Source organism: Nasonia vitripennis, chromosome 2 (genome assembly GCF_009193385.2).
Source record: "Nasonia vitripennis strain AsymCx chromosome 2, Nvit_psr_1.1, whole genome shotgun sequence".
Classification (NCBI taxonomy): Eukaryota; Metazoa; Arthropoda; class Insecta; order Hymenoptera; family Pteromalidae; genus Nasonia; species Nasonia vitripennis.
In genome coordinates, this window is record NC_045758.1 from 33,519,833 (window position 1) to 33,536,645 (window position 16,813).

Here is a 16,813-nt window from a genome sequence, read left to right on the forward strand (position 1 = left end):
GGCGCATTATTCGACGGACGGCGATAGATATAAAAACGTGTCTATAAACGTTATCCAATAACTCGGAAAGCGTATAGAGATCGAGTCAGGCGCATGATTGACGTTTCCCCCGGCCTAATGAAGACTAATAAAAAGATGTATAAACGAGCCGGGCGCAAAAAGTGTGCGACATCAACCCACACTACACGTACACACTGGGCAGCTCGCTCCCCAAGATTAATTGCCCGTTTCGAAAACAACACGCGAGCGCTTCGTGTCCCGCCAGCTCTACATAATTTTTTCACTCGTCCGGAACAATGGGTCCGTGCCTAATATCATACGTATTCTTTGTGTGCGTGTGCGTGTGTGTGTGTGTGTGTGCGTGCGTGTACGTGCGCGCGGACGAGAAGAGCGTCGAAAAAGGGAGAATCGAAAACGAGAAGCAAAGCTCGCTCGCGTGCGCGCGGCGCATATGCATGTATAGCTGGCCGCAACCCCTACAGCAATATAATCCAAAGCCGGTCTCTCCCTCCGGCAGCACATCCTGCTCTCTGTGTGTGCAGCGCAGACTGCCGACTCCTTTTCCAGCGCGTACGGGCCTTTCCGGACAAACTCGCAAGTGCCAAGAGTCGCACTTGACTCTCGGCTCTCTCGCTTCCTGCTCCCAGACGGGAATGTCTAGATAAAACCAAGGGAGAGAGAGAGAGATAGAGAGAGAAAGAGCGAGCAGGAAGGCATTCAATTTTTTCTCCTCATACCATATTACGCGCCGCTGCTGCTGCAGCTTGTGTACGCTGTCCCTCTAAGCATTGTAATAGGAAAGAGCTCTTTTTTCCTCGCTCTCTTTTCGGCCAGCCAACTCTCGAAAGCTTTCTTTGCAGGCGCGCGCGCTTGTGGTTTGTCGCATTGTTTTTGTTTTTTTTTTTCTGTTTCCGCGCGTCTTAACGCAGCAGCGGCCGATCGTTCGCGCTGCCTCTCCTTTTTGCACACAGACTTTACAAGCTCGAACGCGGTCCTAATTAGCTGCGTTTATACTCCCGATCGATGTCCTCCCCTTTATTCAGCGTAACACCCGCTGTTTACTTACTTCATATTTGTCGGGCGATTTTCTCCGCGATCAATTACGCTCGACGATTTTACGGCTCTTACACGCTATACTGCTACCGGGAATTCAACGGTGAAATTAAAATATAAATCGTCGTGCGTACCCGAGAAGAAGGAAAGAGAGAGATTCATACGAGCTACACACACACGCGCGCGCGCGTATTCCACGGGGCATTAGCATAAACATTCCGATCGGAATCGCAGATAAGGCCGCGCTCATTGTCTATTTTTGTACGGGCCGCGCTGCTGGCGTACCGCTACACTTTGTATAAACAGTTTGTCCGACGAGATAAAGAACGAGGGATCTCCGCTTTTTTCACGCGGCGTATAATGCGACGACATTACGCGAACGAGGGAAAACACAGCTCGGATCGATTTGTTGGACAGAAAAGAGAATCCGAGAGAGAAAGTCACACGCGCGATTATTCATGTCGTCGGCGGCGTGCGAGTACGCGCTCGATTGCGGAGAGAGAGAACAATTATGGAGCATTTTCCTCGACGGCAGGCAGCTACTGCAGCGCGCCGCCGGATAATAAAGCGATATAAAGCGAAACCGTTAAGGAGGTTTCACACTGCTCAACAGCGCCGCGTTAGCTAATCGCTCCTGTGTGCGCGCGCGCGCGCGCGGAGCGCGAGGAAACGATACATTTTTATGCAATGATTGCGGCTGATCTCGTTTTTTCGATTCTTTTCCTCGCTCTTGCGTAACGACTGTATTATCGAGACTTTATATGGAAGTTGTGGATTTTCGGTTAATAATATCAGAGCTCTCGTACACCTATAAATACACTCGGGCTGAGGGTTACACAACTGAGCAAATAATTAGCGTATACACGAGCTATCGAATAAATGTTAATAATCACGGCTTCGAACTCGCGAGAATTATAGATACATTCGCGCGCGTTAAACTATCGATCAAAGCGCGGTGTCGTGTACTGGCGAATTAATAGGCGAACAAAAAAAAATAATAACAATAAGATCGTTAATCGGCCGTGCATACGAGATAGCCGGCGTTTTTGCATAGTTGCCTCTAATTATACATTACAGTCTTCGCCTTGTATTCAAAGCGTCGCGCGAGCGACTGCTGCAAACTTTCGTATTAAATTGAATCGCTCAAGGTGATACTTAAGCTTGGAGCGTGACAGAAATTAACGACCCTGAAACGGTATAGAGAGAGAGAGAGAGAGAGAGAGAGAGACAAATTCAACCAGCTATTACACGGTCGATCGCCAAGATAAGGTAGCAGGTATAACAGCGATCAGGATTCTTATACTTATAAATTGTAAGGATACCTTCCTCCGACTAGCGCGACATATAGCACGAGCGGCTCGAGAGCAGGTCCTAATAGGCACAGCGCTATATGTATACCCTCTGATCGCCGAATGTGATTAGGGACACCGAAATCTGCCTATGCGCCACCTATCGCCGAGGAAAAGGCCAGTCCAAAACTGTTTCCTTCTACGGCTACACAATCCAACGCTCTCCGCACCCCTCGCGCGCAGCGTGATTCCGCAGAGTTGGAACAAGACATTCGGGAGTTTCTCGAGCGCTCGAGACAAGAACAAACATTCGGTGCAAAGTTGCAAATCCTACGAACTTATTGTACGCCTCGCGCTCGATAGATGCGAAACTTGCTCTCCCCCGTCGGATTATAACTATACAGCCCCTACACATGTAGCGTAATTTTCGCACGTACACGCAATATCGAGCGCGACGCGCGGCAACAAAAGAGTACGAGAGGATGTACAAGCGTTTGAGGGAGAGAGGGAGACGCGTCTTTAATAAAATTCCGCAAGCGGGGGCGGGACAGACTGCTCTCCTCGGTCGCATAATTAATTCAAGCTGACTCTTGATTACGCGGCAATTAGATCGCAGATAAATCCCGCGCGCGGGCGGAGTCCTCGCCGATTATAATCTACTACACGGCAATCGTAATTAGTAATTAACCCGTTGGCAACGGCAGCACTTTCTCTCCTTCTTACCTACTTCTTCTTTCCACTCTCTTGTACTCTCAGTCGCTCTCTGCTTCCGCGTGTACCGTTACTTCCCGCATATACTCGCTCCGTTCGATCGCTTTGTACAAGTGACGATTATCGTGTGTTTGGAGAGAGGGAGAGAGTGAGTGAGCGTGTATACGTTATAGTCGGCAGCTGAACGAGGTTAGAGCGCTTTAAGTGAATTAATTTTAATTGGAAACCATTAAGCGAGGGCGAATGAATTACACCGGATAATGAAGAGCTTAATTAAAATATCGGAAAAGTCGGGGGAGCTCTGGAACGAAAAAAAAAAAAAAATCACATCATCATTTCGGCGGGGGCAAATAAATTCCCGTTATATTCGCGCGCTCGATGCATATCGTCGGATTAAAACAACGCGTGTACGCAGGCGAATGCGCCAAATCGACGCTTTATTTTTCTAATTAATCCGCTCCAAAATGCATCGAAATTAAATCCGCTCGATAAAACGTATACCGAAGCTCGAATTTTCGTCCCGCGCGCGCGCGCGCGCGCGGACACTGACTTCTCGCTTTTCGCATTCGGCGAACACACACGCGAGAGAGAAAGCGCTGCAGATAAAGAACGTGTGCTTTGCGTAATGCGATCCATTATTACGGCACATCACGCGGACGCGATGATAATACCGCTCTCGCGCTACAGGCATCTCTCTCGTCCGGTATAATATACTCGGGCGGCTTCTATATCGCCCTCCCACCCTCTCGTCGCGGAGAGATTGTTTTCATGCGATGCTGCCGTCGACGAGCTGCTGAGACAGATATAGCAGTTTAATGGGCAAAAATCCGATATTTTTACGCGCGGCCTTTTTATCGCCGCGGTCAGATTAGATAAGAGCCGAAGAGTACGTAGCGCGTGATTCGGCGACTCCGCCGCTAAGTTTCTCAATTAGCCTCGGCAGCTCCGTAGTTTTCTCGAAATTGATTTACTCTCGTATAAGAGCGCATAGTATCAATGGGAAAAAAAAAACCGCTTAGAGAAGTCAATAAGCCGTGCGTAATCCGCGCTAAGAGCCGCGATATTGAATCTCACGAGTGTAAACAGAGTCCGCGCGTCTAGTCATAACTTTTATCATAATAGAGGTTACGCCGATAGCGCACTATACTCGAGGAGAGAACGCGCCGTCGTGCATTCAATAGAGCCGAACTGCTCCAGTGTCCAAAGCTGCAGCTATCGATCTGCGCCTTTCCGAGCAACAATAGTCCGGGGGACAGTGTAGCGCGCGGACGAAAAAAAAAGTGGATAGAGAACGTCGGATTCGCGCGAAAACATCGAGCAAACTACGCGATCGGCTCTCCAATAGAATGCGATGATGTCTGGTTTGAGCTTTTTGATCGTCTCAATCTGGCTGCCGGGTATCAGTCCGCGCGCGCGCGCGCGCGCGTGTGTGTGTGTGTGTACAAAAGGGAGGACGCGAAGAGCGAGAAAAAGAGAAAAAGCGAAAAAAGTGCAAAACTACAGGCGAAGCCCCAGGCGGCGTGAAAATAGCTCTTTCTCTATTTGTATACTCCACCGCGCGCTCGTGAGGTGTGAAAAAGAGTCTATACGTTTATCGAATCGCTTTTCCCCCCACACGTATACTCGTTCCTCGCGAGAGTGAAAAATTTGTCATACACCGCAGTCCCTCCGCGGCGTCGTAAAACTACGAGAGCCTAACCGAATCTCGGCCGATTAATAGCTATCGCGGTTCTCGGGGACCGAACGACATATACGAACTACAGAGCGGCAGCTGCTGCTATATACGTCGAGCGAGAGAGCCCGTGTCTCTCCCTATAGCTCGGCCTTCTGCCACCAGCGGCGCGCGCGCGCGCTCCCGCTCTACGGATGTGTATATATAGCTATATACACGGCTACGAGAGCAGATAGGAGGGCGCGATGCTGCCGCCGGGGAAAAGGGAAAATCGCCGGGCGCAGAGCGAGGGAGCAACGACAGCCGCGGGAGATGGCTGCCGTCGCTATACCTACAGCAGGGCGACGGTCTGTGCGCTCGCGCAAAGTAAAAGCTGGATTTCGTATTGATGCGCGCGTTCGCGAGTCCGTACACGCCGAAAAATCTAAAGCGCCGCTGGATCAACGAGAGCTACAGCGAGAGACGAAGTAACGTGAAAACAGTGTTGGGACGCTATTACGTTGTACGAGGGGTACAATAAAATCCCGCCGATCCCGCCCGCATATAACGAGGAATGACCAAAAGGAAATTAGTAGAACAACGCTTCGGTCGCAGAGAAAAAAAGGGCGCCCCTCTCGAGAGAGCTGCAATGCCGTATATACAACAGAGCGCTGCAATTACTCCGGTCTCTCGCAGAGAGCGCTGTGCTATATAAGAAGGCAAACATCGTAAAAATCGACTAGAGCCGGTATATACCTACTATAAGTAAACGACAGTGGCAGCGGCGGCTCTTGTTTCCCGCCCGACCCTAAGACCGCCGCCGACGCCGTCGGAGCAGAATTGATCTTTTGTTAAAGAGCGCATTCGAAGCAGCAGCAGCCCCACAGGAGAGAGAGAGAGAGAGAAGAGAGAAGTATTATACCTACAGCGCGCGCGCGCGAGACCGAGGAGACACACGCCGCGGGAGACTAGGAGCCAGAAAAAAAGCCCTTCGGGAGAGTGAGCGAGCGAGAAACGGCAGTGGGCCGCATGACTCGAGCAGCGGCGGCGTTTATATTTATTTCGGTGCGATTTGCGGTCTCCATTATACGCACGCGTAAACCGAGCTCGCGTGTAGTGTATACATTACACGCGGGATTAGGACGAGCCCAGTCGTCGTTTGCCAGAGTTTTTCTCTCTATCTGGTGCGCGAGGATGAATGTTAAAACTCAACGCGGTCTTGACTCCTTTATGTTGTCGCTGCTGCTATTAGAGAATTTCCGCCGGAGACTACTGTTATATACGCTCGCGCGCGATGAGAGTCGACAGCCGTGTACACGGGAAAAATCTCCGGGAAAAGAGTAGGGGCCGTATTATACGAGTTCGCCGGACGCGCGAAGGAGAAAAAAGAAGAAGAAGAAGAAGAAGCTGTACGCTTCTCTCCTCTATTCTCTCTACTCGCGTTTATCAGATTTCGTCCGCGCTCTCCTCCTCGTCTTCTTCCTTTTGTCTTTCACCTCTCGTCGAGAGACCTCTTCCTTTCTTCCTCGCTTGCTTCAGTCGGCGATACACGCGCGATACGCTTTGTCGGCCGTGGAACACGTGTTTACTCGTTTGCCTTTCGAAATTTCGATTTTTTTCTTCATCGACTCGAAAATTCAGTCGAGAAGAGATTGAACATTGAAATTCGCATAATTCGAATATCCCGCGGGATTTGATGCGGATCCCGCTATTTTAGTCCCCCCCCCCCCACCCACCCGCCCTCCCTCACTCTCCTTCTTTTCCCGAAAGCGATTAGCAGCAGTGGCTTTTTCGCTCCGGCGTTTCTAACATTTCATTAGCTCCCGGACTATATATATATATATATATATATATATATATATATACCTGTCGCCGCCGTGTTATCGATCAAATACGAACTTCTCTCGCTCGCTAATTACGCGCTATCGATAGTGTACACACTGCGAGAGCTTGTCGGCAAAGCTGGTTGAAATTATCAGTCGTCGCTTATTTATTACACGAGTGTAAAAAAGCCGTTGGCTTATCGAAGCTATATCGCGCGTATACAATGTACGTAATGCACACACTTCAACCTTGGGCTATAACTCGCGCGGCTGTAATCAAAGTCGAAATCCTCGGCGGCTCGAAATGAAAATAGCGAGTTTATTCAATTTGGCGAAATTTATCTCTCTCTCTCTCTCGCGCGCGCGCCCAAACTGTCTCGTATAAACGACCGAGCGTATGGGCCGCTTGTTGCAATTAAGAGAGCCGCGAGCAGCAGAAAACTTCTCGGGAATTAGAAACTCGTTCCGCTTCATTGCCACGCAAAGTGCGCGGTCAGCAGCGCTGCTCTGTGCTCAGCGGAGAGCCTCGATATGTATAATGTAATACAGCAGTATACACGAATTTTTATAACCGTCTCGGAAGGCGTGTCTCTCGTCGAAAATACATTATAAGACTGGCAAACAGCATCGGAGCAAAATCAACAAGCCGATCGCTCAATCCAAACGGAGTAGATTGAACTAACCTCATCGATAATGCGCGCGCGGGATAAGCTCGTAAAAAGAAGCGCTCGCTCGATACAAGCCGAGATAAATCAAGACGACTGCAGACTCTCTCTCTCTCTCTCTCTCTCTCTCTCTCTCTCTCTCTCTCTCTCTCTCTCTCTCTCTCTCTCTGATGTATAGGGCAGCGCTGCGCGGAGTGACGTAATGCGCGTAAGCGGATGTATCTGCGAAGACGCGCAGACATCCGCGAAAATGAAAAGAGACTCTCGTTTCTCGCTATTCCTCTCGCCGCGAATCACGTCAATCACGCTGAAAGCTCGTCAGCGGCGCCGTCGATCTACACACACACACACACACACACACAAACACACACTGCGCCTTCGAGAGAGCCGTCCCCTTGAAAAAATAAAATGAGAGAAGCGGAGTTTCAATGAGCTCTCGCATTGCCGTAACGATTATGTACCGAGTCATTGTCTCGGCTCTTGTGTAATGGCTCTAATTTCCTTTGAATCGCTCATTTTCTCGCTCGTTTTTATCGCCGTGCGCGGCCTTGTTCAATGCGGGCATAAACTATTTCTAACACCGATCCGAAATCCTCTCCACCGCCACGCATTGCAGCTGTAAACAATAATCCACACCGCATACACGCGCGTACTGTCTACATCGATAATGCGTACGCGTAAGAAATCAGAGAGCGACCGCAGCTGTTTTACGATCGATTTGGCTTTTTATCGCAGTCGCGCTCGCGCTGAGCGGGAGATTTATTGGCTGTTGCGCGAGCCGATAACAATGCGCTAAAACGTCTTCGAGCGGCGCAATCACCGTCGCGCCGATGATATAGAACACAGTGTGAACGGAAACGACGAGGATCACGACAACGACGACGTCAACGATAATAATACGACCCCCAAGTACGAGCCGATGCAGCGAGGCGCGGCTGCCCATCGGATTCCAATATTAACTCCTCCGCGCTATAATTGGAATTTAAATTTATATAACGCGCGCGAATCGAATAAGTCGCGGCCGGTTTCCTGCTGCTCGCGCATCAGAGCGCTGCAAGCGATTGAATTATCGCCGCGCGGCGAAATGGCAATCAGGCTGGAAAAAGTGGCCACTGATCTGTGCACACATCATGATAGAATTCAAACACGTTTTCCCGCCCACGCGTAATGGAGCGAAATATCGACACTTGTATGGCGCGCAAGCTTCGCCGAATTAAACCTTTAAAAATGTGCTCGCCCCGTCATGCGAGAGAGAACGAAAGGGAGAGAGAGAGAGAGAGAGAGAGAGAGAGAGACACGTCAGACTCGCGCGCGCGTATTTGTCGAGCGAGCGGTTATAATTCATCCTGGAACGCAGCCGCGCGCGATATTCGAACTGCCTGACACGCTCGCAAAAAAAGAGCCGCTCGGAGCGTGAAACGTGTTTTAATAATAAATTTTAAAAAGCTCTCGCGAGCTATAAACAGACTCTACGCGATGTTGCTTCTTTCTATTAGCGTATATACGCGCGTTCTTCAATAAGATATGAACGTTCGAGATTATGAATAATAATAGCCACCGCTATACCGCGTCGATTTACGAGGCTAAACAACTCTCTTTCTCTCTCTCTCTCTCTCTCTCTCTTCTGCGCGCTCGCGGATGCATAAAACATTCAACCGCGGTAAAAAGCGTCGCGCTCAAAGATTCATTCGAAAATATGATGAAAAAGGCAGGAAAGAAGTGCAGGTGTTATAAATATTCACTGAGCAGCGAGAGCAGTGCCTTTGAATGCGAATTAGCTCCAACAACAGCTGCGGCATCGAGAGAAAGAGAGAGAGAGAGAGGAGAGTATACACACTGATGCCAGTGAGAGAGAGAGAGAGAGTATACAAGCGGCGATAAACAAAAGCCCGCTGTATACTCTTTTTCAGAGAGCTGTTCCCGCGCGGCGGCACTCTCTCGACGTGACGCGGAATTCATTCACCGGCCTACAGTGGCGTCCATTAAAAATCATCGGAGATGGGGTCGCTTTTTTACATTTATATACGTACACGCGTCGAAACGCAGCAAAGTGCCGTTTCTAAAAAGAGTCGCGCGCATGTGGACTCAACTCCCTCTAAAGGTCAGAAGAGTAGGTCATTGAGAAAGTTTTTCTTACACCGCGCGTTCGTCAAAGCTTCTCGAAGATTAGAGGAAATTCTCGGGTGGAGGTGTAGCCACTGAAAGTAAGCGTGTACGAAAATTTTATTTGGCTGTAATGAGCGCGCGAGCGCCGCTGAAATTTCTATGCAGCGAATTACATCGAAAACACGGGGTGTAAGAGTAAAACTCGAGTTATTGATCGGCCGAGCAATTATTGACCGTTGCGATATAGCCGCAGCGCGCTGCTCTCTGCGCGCTCGCTATATACGTATATACAGCGCCGCCACGAAGTACAGTCAATTACAGGCTAATGGCCAATAACGTGAAACATTTCGCCTAGTTCTCTCTTATTATTTGAAATCGCATCGGCAAATGAAGCGTCACTCGACGCGCTCTTCGCGGTGTCCGTTGTTATTTTACGACGCTTATGCCCTGCTCGTAAAAGAATTATCTCTCCGTTGATACTCGCACTTATATGTAGATACAGCTGTTTATAAGAAGTGGAAATTGATAACGAGGGGGCGAATTTATGCCTTTACATAACGCGAGACTTATGCGTAGATATGGCTATCGATCCGATCAGCCGGTGCGGCTTCTATATAAGGGCTCTGAAAGCCGTCTATTATATCGATGTGCCGAGCGTTTCTAACGCTGCTTTTCAATCTATTTGAGAAAATTGAATTTCCACGGCTCGTCGGCGAGTCGTTGATTAAGTCGCTATTTACAAACATTTGTGCAAGTAAAGCTTGTTCATTCTTTGCGCGGGTTTCATCGCTCGAGTGTTTGCCGTCGGCAAACTGCTAACTCTGGGATACGCACTGCAATAACGTTGTTCAACGAGCTCACAACAAACTCGCGTCGATGCGCCGAAACCTAACCTCCAATAATGTAAATTGTAAGTACAAGATGAAAGATATAATGGATGAGATAGCCCACCTCGAGGTCCTCGTAGGTGCGGAAGGCGAGTATGGCGAAGCCGTCGATTATGTCTTCCTCGAAGATGGGCTCCTTGGGCTCGTTGCTGGCGTTGGCCGAGTTGGCCGCGGCTGCTGCTAGCGCCGACTTCTTTCTGGGCCTGGGCGGTCGCGGAGGCCTGGGCGGCCTCGGATGACCATTACTGTCCCTGCCAGGAGGCCTGTTTCTGTCCCTGTCGTTCGGCCTGACGTCGTCGTCCTCGCCGCTGTGACTGTCCTCGTTGGCGCCGGCGCCCCCGGCGGCCGAGGCCTGCTGGCTAGACAGCTGCAGGTGGGCATTGTGCTGCTGCTGGAGCTGCTGCTTGGCCTCGCGCTGGGCGAGCATGCGCTGGGCGCGCTCGCGGCGCCTATTGCGCTGGCTGCGCTGCTTCGCCTCCATCGTCTCCATGACGCTGCTGCCGCCCTGGTGATGCTGCTGCTGCTGCTGGCTGTTGGTGCCGCTGCCGCAGGCCGCGGGTATCACGGCGCTGGACGTGGAGGCGGCGGCGGCAGCAGCGGCAGCTGCAGCGGCTGCGGCGGCGGCTGCTGCTGCTGCTGCGGCTGGGGCCCTTAGCGCGGGAGGGGCTTCCTCGCTGTTGTGCTGCTGCAGTTGCTGCTGGATCTTCTTGCCGCTGAACCGCTGATCTTCCGCGAGTGCGGCCGCAGCGGCATTGCCGTTGGTGCTGCTGCTGCTGCTGCCGCTCGCCAAGGGGTTGCCGCTCTGGCCGAAGCTGCTCGCGCTGCCGCTGCTTATGCTGGTGGTCGTCGTCGTCGTCTTAGTCGTCGACGCCGCCTCCTCCTCCTCGCGCCTCTTGCTCTTGTACACGACGTTGTACACAATTTTTACTTATCAGGGGCCACGAACGCCCTCTCGACTTCCAGGGTGATGATGCCCGTTGCTACAATCTGCCGTGTGGCGGAAACACTCGATGCTCACTACCGTCGATCAGCTGACGACGCACGCGCGCACAGAACAACACGCACTGCACTCTTTCGTCGTTGCCTACAATTGATGCGGATTGAATTCTCCTCCTTCTCCTCCTTTAGCTCTCGCTCGATGACGACGGCCCGACTCCTCTCGGGATCATGAAGCTTTTTATGCCACTGCCGCGACTGTCTGGAGGTCAGCAGTGGAGGAAGCCATGCGCTCGACACATCGATCGCGGCCTTTTCCTTCTCTCTTTTAGCTGCTTCTGCTGCTTCTTAGTAGTCCTATTCTTCTCCGCCTTTGTCCGGAGAGCGAGCAGCAGTCCTGCGGTCGGGACTGAAAAAGAGCAAAACGAAGAGGACGTTAGTTTTTGATATGCTCTCTCGTGGTTTTTGATAAGCCTACATAGCACGAGAGCGCGGTTCGTGTTTTTATTCGCCCGGCTTTTTCCCCTCCCTGCGGTACGCGCGTACCCGGAAAAGTAAATTCGAGCAGGTAAACATCGAGTGTTTATGATTAGTTCTCGATAAAAGACGGTCGGCTTCCCGCAACACAGTTTCAAAACTGAGCGAGCACACTCGACACACACGCGCAGATGCAAACAAAGAGAGACGAGCTTTTTCTCGGTTAACATCAGCGGGGAAGAGAGAGAGAGAGAGAGCGGGTGTCGCGCGCGCATCTCTACCCCTATTGTTTACGGCTCATTCATTCGGCGGCGGCGACGAGTGTATAACCCGCTCGCTTTTGCTCTCATCTCGCTCTCTCTTATCCTCCTCCTACTCACCATTCATATAATTCCGCAAGAGCGCGGTCGGCTAATTAGCGATTCAGTCGCGCGGTTAAAACTCGATTCGCGAATTTCGGTGTTTTATCATCCTCAGCTCGCTCTCGTAATTATACGCGAGGCAGATGTCGTCTTGCTCGGGTTTAATCACGACGCGTGTAATTCGACGTTTCATTTATCGCGCAAAGGCTATATTTACCCCGCAGAGGCGCTCGAAACTTTATCTCGCGCGACGGCGGCGGCGAATAACTTGGGAAAGAAAAAATCGCTTATCCGCGCCGGTATTATAAAACTTTACGGTTATGTCGCGCGCTGAAATCCACTTGGCAAGTGCACAATTTAATGCCACGTGTTTCACCGAGTCTACACATATACTCGACGTCAACTCGCGCGCTTTTCGCCTATTCGCTCTCAAATGACGCGTCGCGAAATCGCACGATCGTTGCCAGGTGTCTGACGTCACTCTAAGTATATAATGCAGCGGCGCGATTTCAATGTCGCCGTGTGTGTAGGTGCGTACGTGTGCACGGCAGTTCTCCGCTGCCCGGGCGAAAAGCGAAATTAATTACGCCGGTCCGATTTAATTGAGAGAGCGTTCGAATAAAACGAGAAGGCTCCGATTCATTTGTCAACAGAGAGTCGCTTCCTAATCTGCCTTTTGTCAGGCCGACGGACGTACACGCACGATTTTTTTATCTCGCTCTCTCCTTCTGTGCCCTTAGTCTGTTTTCGCGCTCTCTGGCAGCCAGCCCGTTTTTTTACTCTCCCCCAACGAGAGAGAGAGAGAGAGAGAGAGAGCTCCTGCTGCCGTAGAGAGAAATGTGACGTATATGTCTACACGAGGAGAGAATGGGGAGGGGGAGAGGAGGGCGAGAAATCTCGAAGAGCGTTTACGGGTTGCAGAGAGAGAGAGAGAGAGAGAGAGAAAGACGCACGCACCGCTTCGAGGGGCGAGCGTGAAAAATTAAAAGCTCGCGCGCGAGCCGGCCAAGATACCGGGTTTTAATAACGTCGAACGGAATTGAAAGCTCGAGTAGTTGGCTCGCCTATATTGATAAGGGCATCGCGAGAAACGCGACGCAACAAGAGAAAGACAGCGAGAGAGCGAGAGAGGAGAGCCTCCTTGTGGACGAGCGAACGAGCGCACCGCGATATCGGCTACTGCTCCGCGAGTCAGGCGCAAAAGCCAGAGCGTATACGCATGCACTGTAGCGAGTGCGAGAGAGAGAGAGAGAGAGAGAGAGAGAGAGACGGAGAGAAAGAGGGAACGTTCACCGCCACCGCCGCGACTGCTACTTCTCCGTTATAATACTTCCTTCCTCTGGCCGCTCTACTACGTGCACTACCACTACTTACGCGGGCACTTCTCGAGGAGGAGGCCGCGAGAGCGAGAACAAGCGAGAGAGAAAGAGCCGCCGCCGCCGCCTCTCTGCACCACGTTCCTCTCCTGCACGGGAATGCGCGACACGTCTCTCGCTCCGTCGCACACACACACACACACACGCATACACATACACACTCGCTCGCTGCTCGCGGGCCGAGAACGAGGACGCGGCCAAGTGTGCGATAAGGCGCCGAATCTCGCCTTCTACTCCTGGCCCGTCTTTTCCAGCAGCGAGGAAAAGGCGGCCTGCTGCAGCTCGCTCGAGCCGCTCCGAAAGAGACGAAACGGAGCTCACACACACGCGCGCGCGCGCACACTTGCATGTACTCACGTAGACGGAGAGACTAAGAGAGAGAGAGAGAGAGAGAGAGAGCGAACTTACTCTGCTCTTGTTCGTTGTCCTCTTGTGTGCAGTAGTACGGGCTGCTTGTCTTGGCTGCTCGCACACAGGGACACACACACACGCGCGCACTGTCTTCTCCTCCTACTCGCTGCTGCTGCTGCTGCCCGATGTCTTCGATCCTCCGCTACTTCCCGAGATTTTCTGTTGTTTGTCGGAATGGCGGACGCGCGCAGCCAGCCAGTCAGCCAGGCACGCACGCACGCAGGCCTACACGGACACGAGAGCGACGAGAGAGCGAGAGAGAGAGAGAGAGAGAGAGACAGATAGAGAGAAGAGAGAGAGAGAGAGAGTAGTACCGCACCGCACACACCTATCCCAGCACACAGCCGAGAGCGGTCTACATGTAACTTCCCCACAGGCACAGCACTGCACGTACGTATACGCGTAATCCGCAGCAGCTTCGGAGGTCCCGCAAATCTCTCACGCGCACAGCACTGCTCAACACACTCTGTCCGATGTCTGCGAGCTGTCGGCACTCAGCGCGCGGCGCACAAGCTGCTCTCCGACCGACCGACACAGCAGACGGGCGGCTCTCACTGCTTCACTCTTCCACTACCTGCCTGTATACGTACTCATATATCGCCAGCGACCTATGCGAATCTAGACACGGCAGACGGACTTTGGGAGACACTCCGTCCGAGAGAGTCCCTCTCTGTGTGTGTACGCTGCTCTGCTGCTGGGCGCCTCTACTCCGGGGGATCGAACGCGGCGGCGGCGGCGGCGGCGACGGCCAGCGAGAGCAGCAGAACGACTAGCGCCCTTGCGGACGTTGCCGCATCGGAACCCCCCCCCACCCCCGATCGGCCCGAGCACTTCGAGCGCCGCCGCTCTCTCCCTCTCTCTCTCGCACTCGTTGCCGGAGCCTATCCCGAGACGAGCCGACAGTACCGGGAATTCCCGGATCGCGCGCCAGGGGGCGCTCCTAGACCGTACCGCCGCCGCCGAGATCCGGCAACGCCGCGGCCGCTCTGCTGGGGCCCGAGCCTGCTGCCATCTGGCGGGAGACCCGCCAAGCTGCCCGATCGAGTTTGAATTTTGGCGGGAAGGGCTTTTCGCTCGATCATTCCTCGCTTCGGCTGCCATCGGCTAGTGCATCCGCGTAGGAGAGCGCTCTCGGAACGTTAATATCGATCGAACAACGAGCTTTCCTCTGCCTTATTTTCGAGTCTTGGAATTCGAGTTTCGCCGAAAATTTGACGGATAAGCACAGGCATCCAGCTCGTTCACGCGTACACGCGTAGAGGCCACTCCAAGAGATGGCGTCAGAGGCAGCGATCGGAAACACAAAGGAGATAAATCTAATCTTATCGGGAGCCGCGTAAGCACTCAAAACGCGCTCCAATCTTCGCTTCGTATCGGACACGCTGCACAAGTGATTTAACATAAATATTTCTCGATTGTCATCGTCGCGAGTAATCACTCTCTCTCTCTCTCTCTCTCGCGGGCGTAATCGGCGATTCAAAGTGCCTCGTACAAACGAATCGATCTCTCGTCGGCGCAATTAATTTTAATCAGTCGGAATCGATCGTTCGCTCTGTTATTACTCGCGATAGTCCTCCGCGCACGTATTCATCAGCGAATTTGCATTTCCCCGAGTTTATAAGCGAGGTTTATACGCCCTCGGAGACTTAAAGTATGCTCACTCACGCGCCGCGTTTGGGACGTCGGAAAAGTGTGTTAATAGAGCGCGGCGCAGCCTCTCTGTCAAGGCGGATTCGCGTCTCGGAATCGTCAGCTCTCTCGCGTGTAAGCAAGTGAGAGAGAGAGAGAGAGAGAGGGAGAGAGAGAGGCGCGAGTACGTGGGCAGCGAGTCTTATTCGCTCTCGGGCGAATACACGCACTCCGCGCAGCAGCCTACATGACTCGAGGACGGAAGGATTCCTTCGAGGTCGTTACCTCCTCTCTCTCTCTCTCTCTCTCTCTCTCGATCTGCGAATATCTGCCTGCCGTGGCGCAGCTCTCGATGCGATCGCGCGCACATATATATATACGTATACTCGCTGACCCGAGAGATGTAGCTATGTACATAATCTATAGCAACAATCCGAGCGCGTTGGATCGTTATCGGCTAATCGAATTGGAGATAATATTCAATAGGGCTCATTGGCTTAATTACCGGGAGAAGACTTTCACAGAGGCGCGCGGATCGAGTGGAATTTTATGTTCCGTCGAATTAGGAAATCCGAGCGTGGGCCTGTACCTATAACGAAAATCTCGTCCCCGCGCGCATACGTCTCGCGTGGGCGGCCGTGGAAACGAAAATAAAGATACGATCGGTATACGCATGCGACTTGTTTATTATTATTTTTTCTCGCCGCGGCGGACTTTCGCAACTCGACTACACGACGTTTCGCGCTAATTTATTCGTACACACGCACACACACACACACACACAGATATTTTACGAAAAGAAAAACGCCGCGACGGCCTCCTCTCTAAACATCTGCAGCGCAGAGACAAAACAAAATAGCGTACTCGGTGCAGCCTTGCCCGCGTATATTTATAATATCCGAAGGTTCGACGTTTCCCCAAAAACGAGCGGGCTGCACCGATCGCTACAGCAGTATATAACAAAAAAAAAAAGTGTCAGCTGGAGGGGCGAGCTATTGCGAATCGTCTGGATTTGCCATTGAAATCGCGCGCGTCGAGCCATTTAAGGCGAGATTTCGATCGTGGCAGGTGGCCCGCAGGTGGACCTGTCTCTCTCTCTCCCTCCCTCCCCCCCCCCATCCTTCCCACGCCGGTTTTTCCGCACAGCGTACGTCCGAGAGGAGCGTCTCTCGCCTCTGACCCGCTGACCGATTTCACGAGCTTGTCTCTGTTTTGCCGCTGCTCTTTTTTTTTTTTTTTTTTTTTTATTTCTCCTCGCATACGGCGCGTTTACGATCGGAGGAAATTCATTAGCCTTGATTGACGCGCCGCGAGTCGTTAGTAGGAACGATAAATTATTTCGACTGCGGGACTTTTGATTCCGAGCTACTTGCTGACTCAGGCATCGTTACCAGTATTGTTGGTTGTAAAAGGGAACAATGAAAAATCATTACGCAG

General features: G+C 52.0%; 1 protein-coding gene across 5 annotated transcripts in view; it reads right to left on the reverse strand.

Moving 5' to 3' along the window:
- LOC100121215 (autism susceptibility gene 2 protein) overlaps window positions 1–14,514 on the reverse strand; it is a 35,110-nt gene extending 20,596 nt beyond the window's left edge. For all 5 annotated transcript variants that reach the window (XM_001604757.6, XM_016982444.3, XM_031924682.2 and 2 more), the window contains exons 1-2: window positions 13,745–14,514; window positions 10,250–11,530 (exon numbers count right to left, since the gene is read on the reverse strand). In XM_001604757.6, the coding sequence (XP_001604807.2) occupies window positions 10,250–10,675 (426 nt within the window). In that variant the 5' untranslated portion in view covers window positions 10,676–11,530; window positions 13,745–14,514. The remainder of the gene's footprint in view (window positions 1–10,249; window positions 11,531–13,744) is intronic.
- Window positions 14,515–16,813: the final 2,299 nt, after the last annotated feature.